General features: G+C 35.7%; 1 protein-coding gene across 6 annotated transcripts in view; it reads right to left on the reverse strand.

The window, feature by feature from the left end:
* SLC9A3 (solute carrier family 9 member A3) overlaps positions 1-21768 on the reverse strand; it is a 54533-nt gene that overhangs the window by 13610 nt on the left and 19155 nt on the right. For 5 of the 6 annotated variants that reach the window (XR_003530816.1, XM_027662803.1, XM_027662802.1 and 2 more), the window contains exons 2-10: positions 17490-17792; positions 12736-12896; positions 10677-10755; positions 9660-9837; positions 8572-8792; positions 6481-6683; positions 5582-5671; positions 3778-3848; positions 1737-1866 (exon numbers count right to left, since the gene is read on the reverse strand). Coding sequence is in view for 5 of the 6 variants with exons in the window: in XM_027662803.1 (XP_027518604.1) it covers positions 1737-1866; positions 3778-3848; positions 5582-5671; positions 6481-6683; positions 8572-8792; positions 9660-9837; positions 10677-10755; positions 12736-12896; positions 17490-17792 (1436 nt within the window). In the remaining variant the exon portion in view is untranslated. Of the gene's footprint in view, positions 1-1736; positions 1867-3777; positions 3849-5581; positions 5672-6480; positions 6684-8571; positions 8793-9659; positions 9852-10676; positions 10756-12735; positions 12897-17489; positions 17793-21768 lie in introns of those variants that run through there. The other variant, XM_027662806.1, reaches the window with a different exon arrangement.

Raw genomic sequence — 21768 nt, forward strand, 5'->3', positions numbered from 1 at the left:
TGCTTCAATTTCAATATCAGCTTGTAATTAATAGATATTTAGTGCAAAAATATATTTGAGAAGTCAAGAAAAAGTCACTAAAGCAGTGTATCACTGAAGCAAATATTCAAGTGACAAAAGTGAAATGACTTTGGGATTCACAACTCATAACTAATTTCCACTGGAAGAAATTATGTTGCAAAACTTGTGTAGAGATTGGAGGACTTTTAATTACTTTGTCTATTATTATCACATCAGTAAACATTCACCAATAGAATTTATCTGCAGGACACAATATACAGAAATAACGTTTGGACTAAGGTAGCAAAAGTCAGTTTTCTTGTGTTTCCTAAAAAATTGGCAATCTGACTATACTATGTGGAATTGAAGACATTATTGGTCAAAAATTCTGGTGCTAAATCTGCATGGTTTAGTGATGCAGCCCTTTGCATCTGTTAAAGAGAGGAAATACTGTAATAAATTCAACACTGAATCTGAACATGAGTTTCATGTTCATCCATATCAAAGTATTATCTAACTTTCTGCCTCTGAGGTGTGACCCAGAAAGCATCACAAGCAAGTAAATTAGTTCTTGAGCTCAGAGTTCTTGAGCTCAGATGGTCTGAAAACCAAATGGGTAATTTACAAAATCTCAAAAGGAAGTATTTGCTTGTCTTTTGAACCACTTCCCATTTTTCACACTAACATAATTTATGAATTTCATCCTGTTTTCTGAATTCAATCTTTGAAATTACATGTTTCACTGGAAGAAGTCCACCTGGCTGTAGCTCATTTAAAAAAAAAAATATCTTAGCAGCTGTAGAATTATCAGTTGTAGTAATAATTTATTTTATTTAAATTAAGGAAATTAACTGATATATCACCTAGTTGTGAAAAAGAGTTCATCTGGAGATTATAGGGGTAGATAGATTATAATTTCAAAGATCACCTTTAAAAATATTTCATTTAAAACTGTCCTTTACACTATGAGAACACTGCACATTTGTGGCTATTTGAACTAAGATGACTAGTTTCGTACTGAAGAAGATTGAGAATTCTTACACAATCTGGTAACATTGCTCCAGTCTGAGAATGGTACTTCAGCAGAAGGTTAGAAACTTTCTTGTATTCTGTAGTTTTAAAAACTTCTCCTATTGCAAATCTTAAGTTTCACTAACTTCATAATTCTGTGATTGTATTTGATATTTGTTGTATCACTTTAATCCTAATTTTTGAATTAGGATTCCATTGAATTAAAGTTGTCATTCTCACTTTTTTATTTTTTTTTGTATTATGATGATCTGGCAGATTGAGATTAGCAGTCCACTATTTTGGCCATATACCACACCATTTGGAGGTAAGCTTCTTCAAATTAGATTTGTCACTGCATAGAACCACTCTTCTGCAGGAGCCAGACTCTGTTGATACATTCAGAAAGACAATATTCCTCCAGTATTTTTTCATGTAGTAAATATAGAAACAAAGATATTCAGTAAAATCCAACAGAAGAGTACACTGACCTAAGTACAATATACTAATTCTTGGTGATCAGGCATAATACTGAGAACTATAGCTCCTCAAAAAGGTAACACCGAGATTCAAAACATATTTTAAAAAAAAAAAAAAAGGCAGATAGAGATGGAAATATTTTTCCTTTAGACATCTCCTGCAATATATCAACTTTAGGTTATATTATAAATTTTAAAAAATCAAATCCCAAGTGATGTTATAATATGTCAACAAGTATTCATAAGTACCTCAGCCACATAGCTAATTGCATCCTTCAAGTTGAGTTCATGGAAAACATTAAGGATTTGGTCTCTTGATTTTTGAGCAGACCTTCTCATCAGTATTTTTCTGAGGAATTTCCTATCAAAATTGGACCACCTGATAATTTAAACAAACCGTGTTAATGGCAAGAAGCAATTTTAGTTTCACAGCATTTTTAATTTAGCATAAATGATATTTTTTGAGCTAAACACTCTTTAAAAGATTATGAACACGTGATCGTGTTTTGAAGCTTTTCAATTAGCATGTAAAGAAAGGTAATGAAAAGCCTCCTACAGAATTGTACAGCTATCACAAAGCATTTAATCCATTCACTTACCAACACTACTACAACAAGAGTGCTATGATTATAGTATCCCATTTCAAATTCAGTAAGACATTTTATACTTTAGGAGATCATGCTCCCTTATTTTTCTGCTTCTGATTATATTTAATTTTCTTCCCTCCTTTGGAAAATAATCTGCTTTTCCCCAGCTGTATTGTAGGACAGCCAGACTAGAAAATCAGATCACAACAGTGCTCCTCCAAAAGCTCTACCAGAGGGCCTTATTCATACCATTGATGTACTCTGCTCTGGAGAACAGTAGTGATGTGTATTTTCTGTGATTTACATTTCCAAGATTGTCACCATCAGTGAGGGTGGCAGGAGCTGCCATTACTCTGAGTAAGCACTTTCATGCATATAGAGTCCAAAAGGTAGCCTTAAGATGGTCTCATTCAAAATACATTAGTCACCAAACCACACACTCAACCATGAATCTACATTAAGCTACTCCTTGTTATTCAAGGAGATTCCTTTCTGACATGTAAGAAGTCAAATTCTAATCTGCCACTTAAAAGATACAACTCCATCTTCAAGGCAGTATTTTAAAATTGGGGATGTATTCTCCCATATTATATATAGCCCACTGAAATTCATTACCCAAAAGTAAACTACAAATTTAGACCAAAAGAAAGAAGATATTCTGTCTGGAATGCCTCAGGAAAATTCCTCACTGCATAAATGAATGAAGAGAAAAAAGGAAGGCAAGAGACTGTCCCTATAACTGGATGCAGACAGGTGAGTAATTCTACTTGAGTTCCACTACGATCTAGCTCCAGCCTAGTAGTTGTATAGTTGCATAAGCATAATGCTAAGCCTAAGCTAATAGACTCAGCTTCTCAGGAAGGGTTAGGGGAGTGCTCTGCAGAAAGTTAGCACAGCCACATGGCTTTTGGATTGGAACTGGCATGCTGAGTCAGCAAGAGGTTAGCAGATCAAAACTGTGACTGCCTGCACCTATGAAATGACCTAACTCGATGAAGAGAACAGCCTAACCTGAAATAACACTCTTAAAGATGTCCAGATTTAATGTCCTTTTTTCCACACTTATTCGTCTAGATGTGGAAGTGTGCCCATCATAATGATAACTCTTCACATGTGCTTTAAAGAAAATGGTAATCTGTCAGCTGAGTAATTTTGCTTCTCTCAAGATGAATCAGCTATAAACAGAGGGGAATGGTTCATTATTGGTTTCAAACCAACAGGCTGAAACTATCAGAGTCATTTTAAAGCACCCTCTGCCATCACTTTCAGAGATGTTGTACACATCCTTTGTAGAAATAGGATAAGCAGCTAGCCCAGCTGTAGCTGAGGTTTTTTAATGCCCCCACACATAAATATTTTTCATGAAATGTAGTATTACAGAAAAGTACCAACATTAACATTTTAGCTTAAAACATGTACAAATAGCCAGTTCTCTAACCTCGAGAGAATCTGACTCCTGAATGTGAACTGAGGCACCTGCAAGGCATAATCAGAACTGTAGAAGAGAAAGAACAGATTCCAGTTGTAAGGGGACAAAAATACACTGTTTTCACATTTGCTATATTTCCAGTATTTTCAGTATATAACCTCTTAAACTACATTCTACATCCTTGCTTTCCCTAAACTCACAGGCTTAAAAAGTGATAATGTACAGATAAGATTTCCTAGCAGTATTTCAACATTCCAAGTTAGTTACTACTTACTTGTCTCTCAGATAATGATGGCCTATTTGTCCAGAAATGTCTTCTATAGCAGAAAGAATGTGATCAAAGGCCTAGGAAAGTGAAACTGGGGTTAAGATCTTTACAGAAATAAAAAAGCATAAATAGAAAATATCTCAAAATTTTAAGTTAGACCAGGTGACTATGCAGAATAATTTATTGCTGTTAAGTAAATTTATTTCCCATTTACAGAAATACTAACTACTATAAGCTTTTCTTCAAAGGTCCTGAGCTTTCTAACCAGTTCTTTATAAATTCACTAACTATTCTCAAACTACAATGTTCTCAGCAAGAAGGTACTCAGACCCCCATTTTAACATTCAATTTTAAAACTTTTTATTGACTCCTTTTGCCATCTCTATTTCTGACCTATGAAGTACATCAGCCACTATTAGTGTCAATGATTAAATCAGATGAACAATTTCCCTAGTGTGTCTTTTTAGATGTTTCAGGAATCCATACTCCCCTCAGAGTAGAAGTAGGTATCATTCTTTTAATATCTAGAGCAAAATTTTGTCCTGATTATGTTAGATGGCTGATAGAAATCCCAAGGTTTATAATTGTTGACTCAAACCAAGGCAGCTGCAGGTACAATTTGGTCTTTTTCTGCATGTGGTTGTGAATATTTTACTCTGAACATTGGAGTGATTACTACAGAATATACAGATGCTAGATTTGTAACAACATGGGTGATATATTTGGCACAGATGAAACTGTACCTTGAGTGCTGTGGTCAGTTTTGGGCCCCTCACTTCAAAAAGGACATTGAGGTGCTGGAGTTGGTGAAGGGTCTAGAAAACATGTGTTATGAGGAACAGCTCAGGGAACAGGAGTTGTTTAGTCTGGAGGAGGCTTAGGGGGTGACCTTTTTGCTCTCTCCAGCTACCTGAAAGGAGGTTAAAATGGTCTTAAATTAAGCCAGGGGATGTTCAGACTATATATCAAAATACATTTTTCACTGAAAGAGTGGCTAGACATTGGAATAAGCCACCCAGGGAGGTAGTGGAGTCACTGTCTCTGGAAGTTTCAAGAGGCATCTGGATGTGGCACTTGGAAATATGGTTTAGGGGTAATTATGGTGGTGCTGGGTTGATGGTTGAACTAGATGTCCTTGAAGGTCTCTTCCAATTTTGATGATTCTGTGATGGCCTATAGTCTTCCATCCTATAACCTATATTTGTATTGAAAATATATGGGTTTTTTTACTGAATAAGAATTTTATAATGTTGTGTGAAAGTGAACTGGAAGAGATTGTGTTTCAAAATCTTTTAAAAGGGTAAAGAAATGCAGGAACACACAGCACTCACACTGCATTAAAACCATTGCCATTGATCGGGAATTTCAGTATACAATTAATCTGTACTAGGCAGCAGACTATCTTTCTATGTAATATGCAAGCTACAAAGTCTGCTTTTCATACCTTTTCCAGTCTGTAAGATGGAAAAATAAACTTACTTGCACATGCTTTGCCCTAGCAGTCGTCAATCAAATATTATTCTCTTTTAAATAAATGCAAAGAAGCATATTCAATTTCTGCTGTTTCCCCAGCACTCTCAGCCCTATTGAATTCTCAAGTGAAAGACCAGAACTTTCAGTTGAGTATCCCCTCACAGGAGACAAATAGTAACCTAAAAATAACTTTTGAAATGTTTGAAGGATTTTGCTCTTGAAATTTGACAGTCCCTTCCCTTCCAAAGAAAGAAATTCTCTCTAATATTTTTGTTTTCTCTTAAGATGCTCTGTAAACACCCAAAAGACACCATAGTTTTATTTTAAAATATCTTACTCTGCCATGAAGTTTCTCATTCAGTTTTGGCTCTCTGTGTTCAGTTTTCTTCACTTTCAGCCACTGTACCAAAGGCTTGATAGTTAGTCCCTAAGGATTGAAACATGATAATAAATACTTGAGTTTTCCTAGAGTTTCCTCCAACTGGTGTTGTTAAAGAGAAATAGAGCACATTTGTGTGTTACTTGGTGGTTCTCATACTTTCTCAGTTGATCTCTGTCCTCTCTAGAAGATAAAATGCTGTACCCTCAGCTTCTGTTACAAACATTTGAAAAGACAACAACCAACAACTCTATAGTAAAAATATGGTACTGAAAGTGTACAAGTATTTTTTTTACAATTGATTGTGATGTTTTCTTGTGATGTTTTCTCCACATATCAGGAGTTTGTGACCACAATTAAACTTTCTGTAATTCACTTCAGATGAAATTAGAAGCTGCTATATACTGACATATCTCCACATAAATTAATGCTTTTTCATCCAGAAAGTGCTATTTTGTTTGGATGTTAAATACTTTCTTGTCCCACTGCTATTATATTTTAAAACAAGGACTGAGACTCAGGTAGATCAGCTTAATGACTTATCTTCCCATTAAAAGGACTGTTCCCTATAGTTATTCATATGAGGTGAAGGATGTTTAATCAGATATTAACTTGGCACTATTAATACTAAGTGGCTAAGACTGAAAAATTTTTAGCACAGAGGAAACTGTGTTTTGTCCCATGTGGTCCCATATGAAAACATAAAATGGGATCTTTGTTACTAAAATTACAAATTCAATTATTCTTTCAGTTCAGTGAAACCATATGCAACCTTCAGCTGAGAACTGCTTTAAGCATTCAGTACTTTTGGGGGACTCCTTCTCCTTGCAAGAAGCATGCTTAAGTAGTTAAATTACCTGGAAAATAACAGTAAAAAACACAACAATGATAGTTGTGCTGACAAACAGGTTTTTGTCATGCACTTTGTCCTTATCCAGAAGTGCAACAAGAGCAAAAGCAACTGCTCCACGTAGTCCACCATAGGACATCACCACCTGGTCTATTATCTCCAACTGGACCGTTCTGTAGCGGTTGAGAATCCATGTCTGTAAAACTACACCTGTAAAAAACAAATGTCAGCATGTCTAGAAATACCCTTGTGCAATGTCAATATTCCAACTGTGTGTAACAGAAATGGTACCACCACACCACTTTCGTAACAATCTACTCCATCCAATTCCCCCTCTGTAGCACTATGCTGCCCACTTGGTGCCTTCTCCTTTACATCAGGTCAAAGGCATTAGATGGAGCTGCTTCTGTGAACCAGCAGCTCTTCTTCTGAGAACGCTGCCCTCCAGCACAGGCACTACAGGGCAAGTTCTGCTGCATCCTGATCTTTGAAATTCATTAAGAAAGAATAGAATTTCTAGCACCATAACCAGTGATATTCACACGGTCATTTAATAGAAACGGGTTAAAACAGCATTGATTTACGGACTAAGTGTGGTACCCTTTACAAATCACTAAAGAGGATATTTATGTCATTGTCTTAGGAAGGGTGGTCTAGTTATGCTAACACTGTCTTCAGACCTACAGGTGAGATGCTGCCTGCTTCAGGAGACCTAAAGTTCTAGCTATTCCAATGTGTTCCAGAGCTCCCACCATACAGAGGAAAAACAGCTTCACCACTCCTCTGAGTGGCATGGCACGCATGTCCCACTGCAGCATGCCAGTGCTGTTAACCAATGCAAAACAGATATTTCTCTTTTTAGAGAACTTTGAACTTGTGCCAAGGGAAGAGTGTCTGGTCACTGTAAGAAGGGACTCTTAAAAATCCATTCATGCCAGCAATCTGACTCTTCAGGGTATGAGAGCTGCAATTGCATGAGGTATCATCAGGTATTTAGTAATTTGCCAATGTCTAAGATCAATTACTTTAACAGGTGCTTATTGTTATTGCTGAATATTTACTATTTAATTGTTGAGCACATTTATTACAGGATTGTTAAACACTTATTTCAGGAATACAAACAGTGTCAAAGACAAGATATTGAAAACTCTTGAACACCTCAGGCACATTAGTAGTTACTGAGAAGCAGCTAAATGAACAATGCTTACAGACTATTCAGAAAGGAGGACAAGGGGCTAGACACTTCACTCAGCTCAGGAACCTCTGAGACAGAATAAGAACACAGAGTCTAGGAAACTTGCCAGCTAGGTAGACATGTAACCTGTTATTTGAATTTAAGTCAAGACAAACAGACAAATAAACCAGTTTAATTTATTCCCAGGTGTAAGTGCATACACCAAATCATTACGTGTGTTACTCTCTACAAGTGCTTCATTGTATGGCTTTTTTGTGACTTCAGCAAAACTACAGTAGAACTACATACATTGCTGGGCAAGTCATTTTTGGTATTTTGAAATATTTGCAAACTTATATAACCCCAGTAAATTGACAGTAGGTAATCACTACCTGCCACAATCTTATTTGCTCAGTTTTTCATCAGTCCCTGAGAATTATTTCTCAAGCCAGAGACCATGCAGCGTAATTAATGTATGGTCTGATATCACTGTGTGTCTAAAACCTGAAGTCAACCATAAAATTAGCTTAAGACGATCTCTTTATTACCAAATTTGAAAGAGCTGAAGGAACGATATGGCTGACAGGATTCACATATTTTGTTAAAGAACAAAGTCCTTTTCACTGGGAGATTTTGCCAATACCATGTACTGGGTCAGCAAAGATTAGCCACTGGATGATTCATGTTAGCTGCTGGGCTAGTCATATCCTCACACATCATCAAAAATGAAATCTTGCTATATTTTCAGCATATGATGAAGCTTACTGTAGAGATCTACTCTCCAAACTAAACCATAAATTCAACCAAAATAAAGGTAATGTTTTAAAAGAAACAAGCCTAGAACTCCAAATTTTGTAGGGAGGGGGATAAAGAATATGATTGCATCAGCAACACAGTGCAAGAATAGGAAGATTATCCCCTTACCAATAACTCTATATACTGAGATGAAGACCAGAGTCAACAGAATAAAAGCTGTATTCCACATCCAGATATCTGGATTTACAGCTGAAATTCCCAGGAACATGAAGATAATAGTTTCTGCTCCACTGGCCATCATTTTCATGGTATATCTTACAGTTGTAGAAGACTGTTCAGATATGTTAGCTTTGACATATTTCTGACAGCAAATGCCACAGAAGGTTATCCTAGAAAAAGAAGTGATTGTTCAGAAAATATCTGCTGCAACATTTAATATTATTTCCATCTGTCTGTCACATAGTGATAAAAACCCACCATTAATTCCTAAGAAAAAATAAACTCAGGAGCCCTTGTGGAGTCTAGTCTAGGTAAAAAGCATATCTCAAACATTCATTCTGAGATAACCTCAAGAGGCCTGAAGACAGCATTTCATTAGATCACAACAGACTTTAATTCTCTTCAGATTACCATACGTCTTACATGTAAAATTTTAAATCTTGTTTACATTAGACATAAACTAGTGACCTCTTTGCAGAAAGATTTTTAGATCTTGGATATACTTACTGTATCATCTACAAACATAATAAGCAAAACTGAGAAGAAAGGTATGCCAGGAGTCAAAGGGTACTAAAAGAAGAGAGATCACAGGGGTACTCAAGCCAAAACAGGCAAAATTTAGGCAAAACTTATCAGACCAGCCAAGTCAGAGAGAGCAGTGAATAATGACATTCACATAATGCCATAGAAAAATATTGCTTTCGTTACACATTATAGAAAAAGATGTCAATACAAATGGACAACTGTTAAGATTGAAGCATTATTAATAACTAAGAAGGAAGAGTCATGTCTGTATTTTGTAAAGGAGTTCTCATGTTGCACAGCAAATACCGGAAAACATATATTCCTTTTCAAGGCTGAATGAGAGTATTTGCAAATTATAATTTACTGCAGTGTGAAAATAGTGTTATCCAGCATAATCTTCATGAGTGTCATATTTATAGCTGTCCTATATAATTTAGGCCTTCCTTTCAATATTTTTAAAAACCATATTTCCTTCTCAGCCCCTTCCCAGAGAGCAATAAAAAGAAACTTACGCCAGGATAGCTGAAAGAGACAACATCTCTGCTGTGAGGTAGGACAGGTAGGAAATGATAAACACAAATCCAGGTTCAATGATTCTCACATGCTTGGTGAAACGACTGACCAGTGAGAGCAGGAATGCAAAGAAAATGCCAACCAGTGTCCCACCAAGGCTCACCACAAAGAACGACACTGAAAAGCAAAACCTAACACAGCTTAAACAGTAAAAATACAATGGTTTGAATTCATTCTCTTGCACAAACGTAACAGCAAATGGCTAGTAAATGAGAGAAAATTTTGGAGGACATGTCAAAATTTATTTTTAAAGTGAAACAACAGGAAATACTTTTGAGCATTTGGTATGTGAATGTAGCATTCTGTAGAAAATCAAGGTTACTTTCTTCTAAGCCTCACCATTTTAGCTTTATACAAAAGACACTACATTTAATTTGTACGTTTTTTTCCCATGTTCTGTAAACAAATGTATTCACAAAAGCATATTCTAGAATATGTCAAAGTCATTGTTAAAACATTTATTCATAAGATAATGTAGTAAGTACCATGTCATGCTTGGAATGGGAAATAAGGACTCTATTTTTAGGTAAATAAAATTTCTTGATAGTCACTGGCAAACGTTACTTGATGGCAATCAGTGATAAGGGGTGAGAATACCTATACACAATCTCAACTTTCCTGGAATGCAGGGAGGGAGAGCAGAGGCTGAAACTATGGACATGTTATTAATTACAAAGAAAATATCAAGTTTGGTGATCTTACCAAATGAATTCCACATCTGTTGAGTCTCCTCAAAAGAAAACAGATCTATCTGATTAAGTTTTCCAAATATTCAGGAATATTTATCTAACTGTTTTCTTAAGACATTTGTCTGTGCCATACTAGTGTGGTAATATGAGTAATAATAAAAAGGGCTGAAAAACAGCAGTTACCAATAGCATAACAATAATATTTTGTTTAAAATACTACATATGCACATATATCACATATGAGATACAGAATTGAATTCTACGCACCTATGCCTTTGAGACATTCAATTCCTGTCACATTTGTTGGACCTATTGCAACGAAAGATTCAAACACATTGTACAGGACCTGAAAAGAAAAGTAGACTAACTTAATAATTGCTCCTGAATTGAGCCTATTAAAATAATCTCATTATGGGCCTTAACAATATGAATCCTGAAACCGTGTGTGGCTGAGGGAAATTCTGTGTGGAGGGAGAAGACTTTGCAGATTTGATATTTTTTCAAAATGGAGAAAATGCAGTGGAGCAAGAAGAAACAATTTTTTTTTTAAGAAAAAAACCACAATTTTCCATTTCTCATTTCAATATTTCCTATTGATAAGAAGGATTGTTACATAGAGATGTGTTTTCTAAGGCACTTCTCACTGTAAAATCCAGATATTTGACAGATTTATTTAATCACCTGTATAAGATAATTAATACGATGCTAATAATGAGACTAAATTGAAATATATTGAACATGTATAAGTTGAACATAAAAGAGAATAAACTGCAATAATTGTATTAAAACTTTTAAAATAATAAGCTTTTAAAATAATGAATAACCTTATTCATACCCCTGCCTAATGAGGTTTGTATGAGCATCATTTTTGACATATACCTGTTTAATCTGTTCTTAATTCCTCTAGTGACAGAGGAGAACTTTACTATGGCCTTCTCAGCTTTCCTTATTGCAACTAACCTTGATAATTCTTATCATATTTACCCAGTCACAGTATACAGGTTACTTTGCTTTGTAACAGTAGTCTTTTACATTTTCGTGTTTAAAGAATGCCATATCATCTACTTTCTTCTGTCCTCCAGGCTTTCCGTTTTCAAGGTAAGAACTCCACTTGTTTCAAATTTCCTCATAGACTGTGCTTTCTGACTCTTGATCATGCTTGCTCTTCTCTTCTAGATTTCCTTCAATGAATCAAATTTTCTTTTATTTGTAGAGTGAGTGTTCATGTTCATTTCGCAGTAACAAAAACTCATTTCCTTCTGAAAGCCAGTGATATTGATACTTGAGTTCATCAAAGGTTTATTTTAATATTTCTTCCTGGCAATACCCCAAAACTACTAATGTTACTGATATCAAAGGGCAATTAGGTTTCTCTGGAAGCCATTTTCAAATTTTTGTGAACAATTAGGCTGCTACCAGTGACCTTGTAGTGCCTTGCTTCCTTGGTTGCAAAAAGTTAAGAAACTGAGCCTAATGAATGTCTTACCCTCCTTTGGAGACAGGCAGGAGCAGAAACAGGAAATGATCCAAAAGTGAACTGAAGCTGTATAGCAACTTGGTTGCACAGCACCTTTCTGCCTTGGGACTTTCTGGTCCCTGTCCACTAACATTGCACTACAAAACTATCAACTATTTTATTGTAAGAAAAAATTTTATGTGAAAAGGTGTTTCAATCAAAATAAAAATATCAGTAGAAATTTGAGTTGCTTTAAGTCTATTAAAGGCTTTCTAAATAGAAAAAGAAAATTAACATGTTTGAAAACAAAACAAAACAAAATAGAAAGTTTCTAAAATGTCACACAAGTTTTTCCAAATTGGATCTTTGTTATGTATCTGTTTGATAAATATCTGATTGAAGTAAAACAGAGGGAGAAGGCACAAACACTTTGGCAAGTATTCTTTCTCACTGGTTGAGGTATGCATATAAATTATAGACATAACACAGATATGCAGAAAAGACTATGTGCATTAAAAAACAACAGCAAAGAAAGGCTTAAAATCCTTGGAACTAATTTCATTAAGTCATAAAAACCCTACTTGAACAGCAAAGGCAAATAAAACATGCGTCCCTGAAACTTCATTTGAAGTGTCCAACACAGGACTGTATATTTTTATGTCACTTACCAGCTCCAAATAGCTTTCATGCTGAAACATCTAATCTTCACAATATAGGGTTCATAAGTAAGACAGAAGACACCATGAGCTACACTACACTAACCCATGAGTAGATGCACACAGATACTATAGTATTTCTTTTAAGAGGAAAATGCATTTCAGAAGAAACCCCCTAGAGTTTGGGTGACTTGGGGATGTATAATTTACTTACCACAGTTACAGCATCATTCAGAAGTGATTCTCCAAAAACAATGATGAATAGAACTTCATTGACATGGACTTCTTCAAACACTGCCAGAACAGCTACAGGATCCACAGCAGCAATTAAGCTGCCAAAGAGGAGGAAGTCCAGCACTCCAGAGTTCAGTTTGCCTTCAAAAACAAAGTAAACAAATAATAAGTAGAGTCAGCTCTGTATTATCTATAGTAATGACAGACTGTGATATTACAGATAATGTCAAATCCTTCAAAATAGGGATCCTAAGGTATCAGCTGGAAAGCATGGTACGGACATTATTTAAGAAGTTCTGTACTGTGCCATCTTGTTTCCTACAAGATTTGTTGGATCCAGCATTGGCCCATGTGGGTCAAAGTTGTTTCTAGAAGCAGGACCAGTACAGGCCTGTTCTTAAAGCAAAGTGCTCCCATATTAACACTGAGTTTGTATCTGTGTGTGGTATGGTTTGTCTAACTTAAGTAAATTATCGTAGGGTAACTGAGAACTCACAAGATGTCAAGAGGACTATACCAGTACTTATGAAGTGAACATTACAAAATACTTCATGTCACAGGTCAAATTTGACTTCTACAGTGGGGCTTAACTACACTCAGTGCAGTTGAACACCAATTGTGGCCTCCTTATTCAAGTAGGCATTTATTGATAGGTGCAGTTAAGCCACTTGTTTCCAAATTAGGATTCATGAGGTCACTGTTAAATTTTCTGCAAGTGGACCATAAAAACAGATGAAGGACCAAAATGTACCTCAATATATTTGTGTTGTGACCCCTTAGGAATTTTGACGATGTTTTGGAACTACAAAACTCTGGCAACAGTGTAACTGGGTATTTTTTTAACCTTCTTTTAGTTATTAATGTTATTTTGTTCAGTTATGTAAAGAGACCAAGACAAACATCACTATCATTTTAAAAGGAGCAGAAAAGGGAGAACCACAAAGATCTCTTCGATCAGCTTCCTAAATATCTTGCAAAATTTACCCTCTTCATGAAATCAGGAGTAGTAGTATCCCCAGTCATTTTTTCTGGGGAAAAGATTTCTGAAATAGTATAGAACAGTAAAAATCCCTTTGTGTTCATTAATGGATGGAGGAGGAAGCAAGGTTCATTAAGAGGTAATGGTGCTAAAATTATACGAGGAAGAGCAAAGAAGGAACATATTGATAATTTGTTCATTAGAATGCAGTGCACAGTCCCATGCCCAAAATTAATCTATAATTGTATTAGGCATGATTTCTATAAGTAAAGAAGAAATTCATCTGATTAAATGGTTTGGAAGCATGAGCCAGGCAATGATAGTCAGCAACCATAGCCACAGGATCAATATTGCCTGTAAGGTACTTCCAGAACTACATGGCCACTCCTCTAGAAAGTATTCTTATGAAGTAATTTTTCAAATTCAAAATGTTTTGTGCTTAGATCATAATTGAAAGAGAAACTAGGTTCCGAATGTTTTTGATACAAAGTTATATGGGCATATTTACTCGAGGAAAGGATACTTATATGGGCAGCCAGAAACACGAGTAGACAACAACCTGTTATATGTGACAATGGCCAACAACCTGGTGGAGCTGCAGACGTATATATTCTGTTAGCTGCTATCTGCCAATCAGAGTATCTACAATGTTTTCCATAAAATGTATGGGAATCTTGGTAAGGCCCTGAAAACAGTAATTCATAGCTTGCACAGGCATATGACTACCTCATATTTTCAAAAATATAAATAGTCTTGTTCACTCTTGGACATTTTGGGCCGTGAAGAAGGACTGAATCTACCCATTTCAGCATGAGAGTGGGGTTGAAGGAGTGATCTTAAGTCTGTGCCAAAAATTCTGAGAATAACCTTGAACCTGAATCTAAGTAATGATTCCACCAAATGTTGTCCTTCTCTGGCATGCTTAAGGAAGGAACAAGTCCAATGACAATAACTATCAGAGATCACGGTATAATAGAAGGTAAGGTTTTAAAATAAATTGGCTCACTGAGATTGCTTATCTTTTTTATGTGTTACCAATTATAATCATTGGTACATTCTTTGAAGACTTGCAAAGCTAGTGAGCAAATATTATGGGGAGATTAGGACACATCTGTAATTCCTACAAAGCACTGTCAGGAGGCATAGAGTTTCTGAATCAGACTTAGACTAATAACACAAGTAATTTCCAAGTGACTAGCTGACAGCAGCGACACCTGAGTAAGGTAAGTTTGCTGGGCTCAGTTTAAGACTTCTAGACACATTCAGCATGTTGCAGCTATGACTTAGATGGTACAGGAAAAACTGCTCTAAGCATTAGTCACAGCCACAATTATTCCACAATACTGCACATGTTAGTTCTCCAGCAGATGGGGAACACTTCAGTGCAATCAGCCAGAAAGGTTTAGGATTAGGTAACTCTTCCTATTCTGGGAAAGCAGACTGATATGACTATTAGTTAACAGTTAAGGTGTTAATCTTTTCATTTCACTTCCAAAGAAGGATTTTTTTGTCCTTATCACCGTCTCTATTTTCCTACAAGGGTATTGAATGCAAACAAAGAGCTGCTTTTGTTTATTTATGTAGGAAATCTAAGTAATCTAATTTGGATTATGCACCCTTATATTGCTGGACAGTACTACAAGCCCATTGAATGGCAAAGTTGAAAGTCACTTGTTTTTAGTTCATCTTAGTCTGTAGTGGATTTACATTTCTACATTTTAATGATACTACTTTTAGCATTATTCACTTCAATTGTAGAAAAAGTATGATAGAAACAAAAATATGACATAGAACTTCAACCAGAAGCTACTACAGACTCTTCTAGAAAATTAGTAACTCAGCATTCTCCTAGCTTCAGCAAGTAAGTAACAACAGCAAGGTTTATCACAAAGTATGATGCTTAGAACTTATTGACATCTTGGAGGTCAACACAATGTATTTAGTGGATTAGCGAGTATGTGTCATGCAGGTATTTTAAAGGCCTGCTCAGCTTTGCTGGAGAATGGCACAGTTTGAATCAGGGACAGCCTCCTCTGGCCTTTTTCATAGTTGAAATTAGAACTCTAGTAGGTTATACTGTGTCGTCGTGGCAAAGACAGGTCCCCACGGTATACCAATTAATGGTCTTTCTAAACTTAAATTCAGCAGGCATGTCAGTTTATTGTTTGCGTTTGTTAACATCCCTATATTTATCATCTTGTAGAGCTTTAGCTGTGACCTGCTGTAAGGGTTGATTCTGCTGTTTAACTCTAAGCTTAGAGTTCTAGTAAACACTATCATTAAGAGATTTGCACAATGATGAAGCAGAACATGTAGACACCAAATCCAGCTTTTGCAGTTAGATGAGAGTTGTTTACTGACTGGGAGGAGAGGAAGACATAGGAGAATTTTTCAATTAAAACAAACTTTTTTGAAAAGACTTGACTTTTCCATTTCACTTTATAAAGAGATCAATCCTTTTCCTTTAATGATTTATATCAAAGTAATTATCGTTCATTATATTTCTCAGAACACAATGTTAAGAAAATAAGTTTGGTGGTATTTTTAAAATTATTTGAAACATCTTGGATATTTAAATAAAGAAATCCTTTTCCACTATGTTGCAATAGCAACATCGTTCTGTCATATATTTTGTTCCTGAAAACCTCATTTTATTTATAAATGTGATATTGTAGATGCAGTATAAAGAGTCAACAGTGTTTGTATCTGAGTTCTCACCTTTGTAACTTCCAAAGAATAAAAATGCTCCTTCCAAAATGTGAGTTATAGTAAGGTAAATATATAAAATGTAAGCTAAATTTATCATAGCTGTCTATATTACAAATATCTGCAGTTAAATAACATGTCTCCAAAGAGTAAGTCTGTACAGACTAAGCACTGCTGTTCTGGGCCTGTTCTATCAGCTCTGTGCCCTTTTATTATAGAATAATTGAGACAGAGTGCATCTTAGAATCATAGAGCGGTTTGTGTTGGAAGGGACCTCTTACGCCCTTCAGTCCATCCCTCCTGCCATGGGGGACAGGGACACCTTCCACTAGACCAGGTTACCAGGTTACTCAGAGCCCCATCCAACCTGGCCTTGAACACTTCTAGGGATGGGGCATCCACAGTTTCTTTGGGCAAAGCACAAGCAATAGGGAATCTTCACTTTTTGGATTTGTGGTCTGGGAAATTTTGCACCCTTTCAAATCCCATTGGACTGCTCTCATTAAAATGACCTTTGACCTTTTTTTTTTTTTTTTAGTAAGACATCTGCTGTCAGTAAGACATCTGCTACCTTGTTCTGTAAGTCTAAAATTTCTAAATCTTCAGTTACGCTTTCCAGACTCACAAGACAAAAAAGAGATGTGTCACACATATATACCCACTCAGCAACCATTCCTTACTTAATATTAAAGCTGATTGAAGGAAGGCACTTCCATTTCACAGTAACTTTTGAGGTTTCTGTCACAGCAGAAAGAAACAAGCCCTTCACTGTGTATTTTTGTCCAGACGTCCATTAGCAGAAAGAATCCCGAGCTTTACCCTGAGAGTGTACACACACATTTAGAGCGGGACAGCACGAGAGACATGGATTCAAGTTGCTTTTGTGCTGTCTCCAGGGAAGATTTCTCAGGTCATTCTTAAATTTCATAAAGATATTACAAATTGCTCCTGTCAAAATTGAACTTTTCTGCTGGAAAGAGTTGTTAAGTTGTAAATCATCACCCATCTAACAGTTGGTATACAGTAGTGCCTTCATAGATCAAACTTACCCATTATTCCTGTCAGATAGACACCATAGAGAGATAAACCAGTTGTGGCAGCATTCCAAACTGTCCCAATGACAGCATACAAAAGGATTGTGCCAAGATTTCCAAAGAACAATCTATTTGGCATAAAATATCCAGCATCCAAAACAATGGGGGGCAGCAAATAGAAGAAAAATACAGTTGGTGTCAGGGTGAAGGAGGCAATGTGATCTGCTGCCAATACAATGCCACCAAGAACAATTCCGAGGACAATCAACAGAGCACTTTCTGGAACCACCCGAGTCACTTTGTGGGACAAATGGAAAACTGCAAAGGAAAAGGAAAACAATGAGTCAGAAATTAAATGGAGAAACAATTTGAGCAACAACTGTTATTAGCTGGTAGTTTTGACTTCACACAAACTTCTTACTTTTATTGTTCTTAGACCCAAAAGCGTGTATGGAATGCACGAGATACAGACAGTGTAAAAAGCCACTTATAGAATAAAATAAAGGTTGATTTTCAGATTTTATCCAGCATATTTTAACTTACATGAAAACAATATTCATTAACATTTATTATCCTTTATTGGGTTATCTTCTCCATACAAGATCTGTTCAGGGAAAGATGGTGTTCTGTGCAAAGCAGTAAGTGCAAGACTGAACAGAAATGGTGGAAATGCTAGAAATATATGACTATTGTTTATTTTTGTATCTAAAAATACACATCTGACCTAATAATTTGTTTAGAAATGATCAGTGTACTAACAGGTATACTGGAAGATGGGAGAAGAATGCTGACAGAAGAACAAGTTTCAAGATAACTCTTTTTAGATTTATAGACTATTCTGATAATGTAGCCTTCAGCAAGAGCAAAATGAAGCTCATATCCTGGGAGATCCGTTTTGAGCCTTTTCCTCAAAACCTCCGTAATACAGATTTCAGTTAATTCAAAGGCTTTCTGAGGGAATGGGGGCTTTAGTGGTGCCTTCAAATATAGATATATTAATGCAAAATGGTTCTGCAACAGGCTACTTTCTTTTGTATAAAGTGTCGCAAAATCTGTGTGTTACAGTAATATGTCAAATCTGTTAATAGAGACAAGCAGTCAATGGTATCTGTCATAGAAAAACATGTAATGGTATGATGCAGTAAAACTATTAATATAGCCAATAATCAGAGGGAGGGAATATTACTGAGTGCAATAAGTGAATCTAAAGAGACAGAAAGACGGCACAACCAGACAGTAAAAACAGACTTTTCAAAGTGACAGAAACACCACTAAGACTGCAAACACATGTAGCAACATATATTTAAAGTGCCCTTGTTAGATGTCAGATAAAAGAAAAAAGAAAGTAGAAAGAAGAACAGAGAGAAGTCAATTCTACAAAAACAGATGGAATATGAAATAGGAGGAAGTGGCAGAAGTGTTTGATAATAAGGAAGTACAGATGGTTTAATTGACTTTCTTGGGATTTCTGTGAGCTTGTTCTTCAGTTTATCTTAAGTAATGATGTGTCCCAGGTGACCTGAACCCTGAACCCACTTTGTGATACTGACCCAATAAATGCGACTTCACTTACATAGCTTTGTGTTGAAAATGTGAGTTTCATTTTAGTGAACTTTCTCCTAGTTTGAACATCAGCTGTGTTGAAGCTGTTACAATGCTAATGCAATTTAGCTCAAAACTAGCTTGGATAAGAACCTATCATTAAGATTTCCAGACTCTTAAGCCATAGTGGAAGAATCTTTCCCATGATCATGTAGAGATCTTAGACCAGGTTACTTTACTGAAAGACCATTGTTTTTCTTCCCACCCAAGTATTTGTCCTAGTCAAACATTTACTAGTTACCTTTAGATTTTAAGGGCCCCATTCCTGAACTGTCTGCTTTCGTCTTGGCTGCATCTATACAGTCAATGTTAGACACATCATCCATCATTACAGCAATGCCACAATAACATGGTTCCTGTAAGCTGTATAACCTCCCTGGTCTTATCAGAATAGAAAACGTAAAAGGAAAAATTATAACAGCCTGTCTACACCAACAATGAGCATGAATGTAGATGCTCCTGAGTGTTTGTAGACAAGACTTGAAAACGAAGCCATCTTAGAACACAGCTAAAAAGTCGGATTAATACAATAGCAATCAGACATGAAAACAAACCGCATTCGGTGAAGCAGACTAAACCATGCCAGTTTTCTATGTCACCTGTGTCATGTAATCAAGAGATGAATAACACTTCACAGAAACAAACACTGTGGGTTTTCTCAGTTCATCTCTTCTCTTTGTTATAAAATCAATTGGGTTTGCATAAGGAAAAGAAAAAAAAGAAAAAGAGAGAAGAAATGAAATAAAGAAAAACAAACTAGCTACTACTCCATGTGTATAAATTGCAGCATTTAACTTCTCAAAAATCTTTCCTACTAGCCATTCTTGATTCCTTGAATTTTCAGTCAGTGAATTATCAACTAATTTATCACCTTACAGAGTAGGGATTATCTCCTTATGCCTGAAAATGAATGTTGCTGAGCTAGTCTTACTAACTAAAGTCTGTTTTTCCTACTCTCATGTCAGCAGATAAGCCATGACTACAAGATGTTGAAGTTAAAAAATTAAAATAAACTTGTGAAGACTTTTTAGAACTAGGCATTTGGGGAGGGGAGAAAGCTTGTCCATCTAAAAATTTATATTCTATAGAATTCTCCCCTTTACAACCAAAACCCGTTTTGAATGCTGGGAAGCCAATCTGATTTTGGTTATAACATTGTCTCCACCTATAAATCGCATGTTCCCCAGGAATCAGCTCTGCCATATCTGTCTGTGTTCCCTTTAACTCGAATTGACTGATTATCTGCACCAGATTTTAATACTAGCAGCCATAAATTCTTCCAATCTGTTAGTTTAGGGATGAGGGTCATGGACAGGAAAGTCATTGCATGAATGAGCCTCTAAGAAGATTCTTTTCATTATTGCATTTGACCTAAGCAAAATCTGAAAACTAGACTCTCTTTGGTTTAAGATAACTGCCTCGCTAACTCTTCAGGCAGATAGCATGCCATATGATTAACAGAAACATGTCTATAAACATAGAAATAGATAAAAGGAAAATACCACAACTGATGAAATTAAATAAAATAGCTTTAGACTAAGATGCACTTGGAACTTATATTGATGTTTGAGTTCATATTTGCACTTACAATAACTAATGGGGTTTTTTGGCTACGCACATGAAATATATTTGATCAAGATTGTGTATTATGAGTAGTTATCACATGTATGAAAATTGACAGAGGTTAATTCCAAATTCAATCCTTAATGGTTTTTTACAATTCATTATCCTGAAGTGATGTCCCTAATACATTCTGAGTGTGTTACAAACTCACTAATGATAGTACTTTCATTTCATGAAGTTTGCCTTTACTTGCCTAGAAGAGATCCAAAAATAGTCCCACCAAATGAATTATGTCCCCATGACAAAGTAGAATTGGAAGCTTTAATTACATCTAAATGTATAGTATCATGAGGTATTTCACCTGACTGAAGGGTAAAATACAATCCAACACAGTTTGAAAACTCCTAACGGACAAGGAGTTTAGTTTGATTCTGTTATGAAAGAAATTACAAATATCAGGAAGGATAACATACAGTGCTGCTCAGATAAATTACTCTGTAAGGAACCAAGAGATGAAATTAAGTCTATTTTCACTGCTATTGATAAGGAAAAGTACATTAATATGTTTTAATGAGGAGAGGGAAAGGGTAAAGAAACAAAAATTGTAGCCAGTCCATCGTGTAAGAGGAATAACAGTGCACAGGACAATTTTGTGATCTATAAATTTTAACATTTACCATTTTAACATTTAGCATTTAGAATTCATCTACATAAGTCTAGACACAGTATGAATGAAAAAGTTAAACATATGCCTTCCATCCAGTACATACTAAACCTGGTTTGAAAGTGGATTGGACTGGCTAGTGGGTAAACTGTTTAAATTCAGGCTGAGCATTGCTTAATTAGAAGTTTTCTACAAAATTAAGAAACAATTGCATGGTATAAACATTTTGTGATTTTTTTTCAGATGTTTGCTTTGAGATCCACAAAAAGGTACTATGGCATTTAACCTATCTGATGAGAAATACCAAACAAATCAGCAATCTATGATTTGTTGGCTGGAACCAGTTTCTTTCGAGCCAAAGAATGAAACATATTTTAAGAAATAAGCTGGGGTTTATGGCCTTTTAAAAATACAGTAACTTAGATGAAATTCTTCACTGGAATTTACAGCATTTGGTGAATTCTC

Source organism: Corapipo altera, unplaced genomic scaffold (genome assembly GCF_003945725.1).
Source record: "Corapipo altera isolate COAL_440 unplaced genomic scaffold, ASM394572v1 359, whole genome shotgun sequence".
In the NCBI taxonomy this organism is placed as follows: domain Eukaryota; kingdom Metazoa; phylum Chordata; class Aves; order Passeriformes; family Pipridae; genus Corapipo; species Corapipo altera.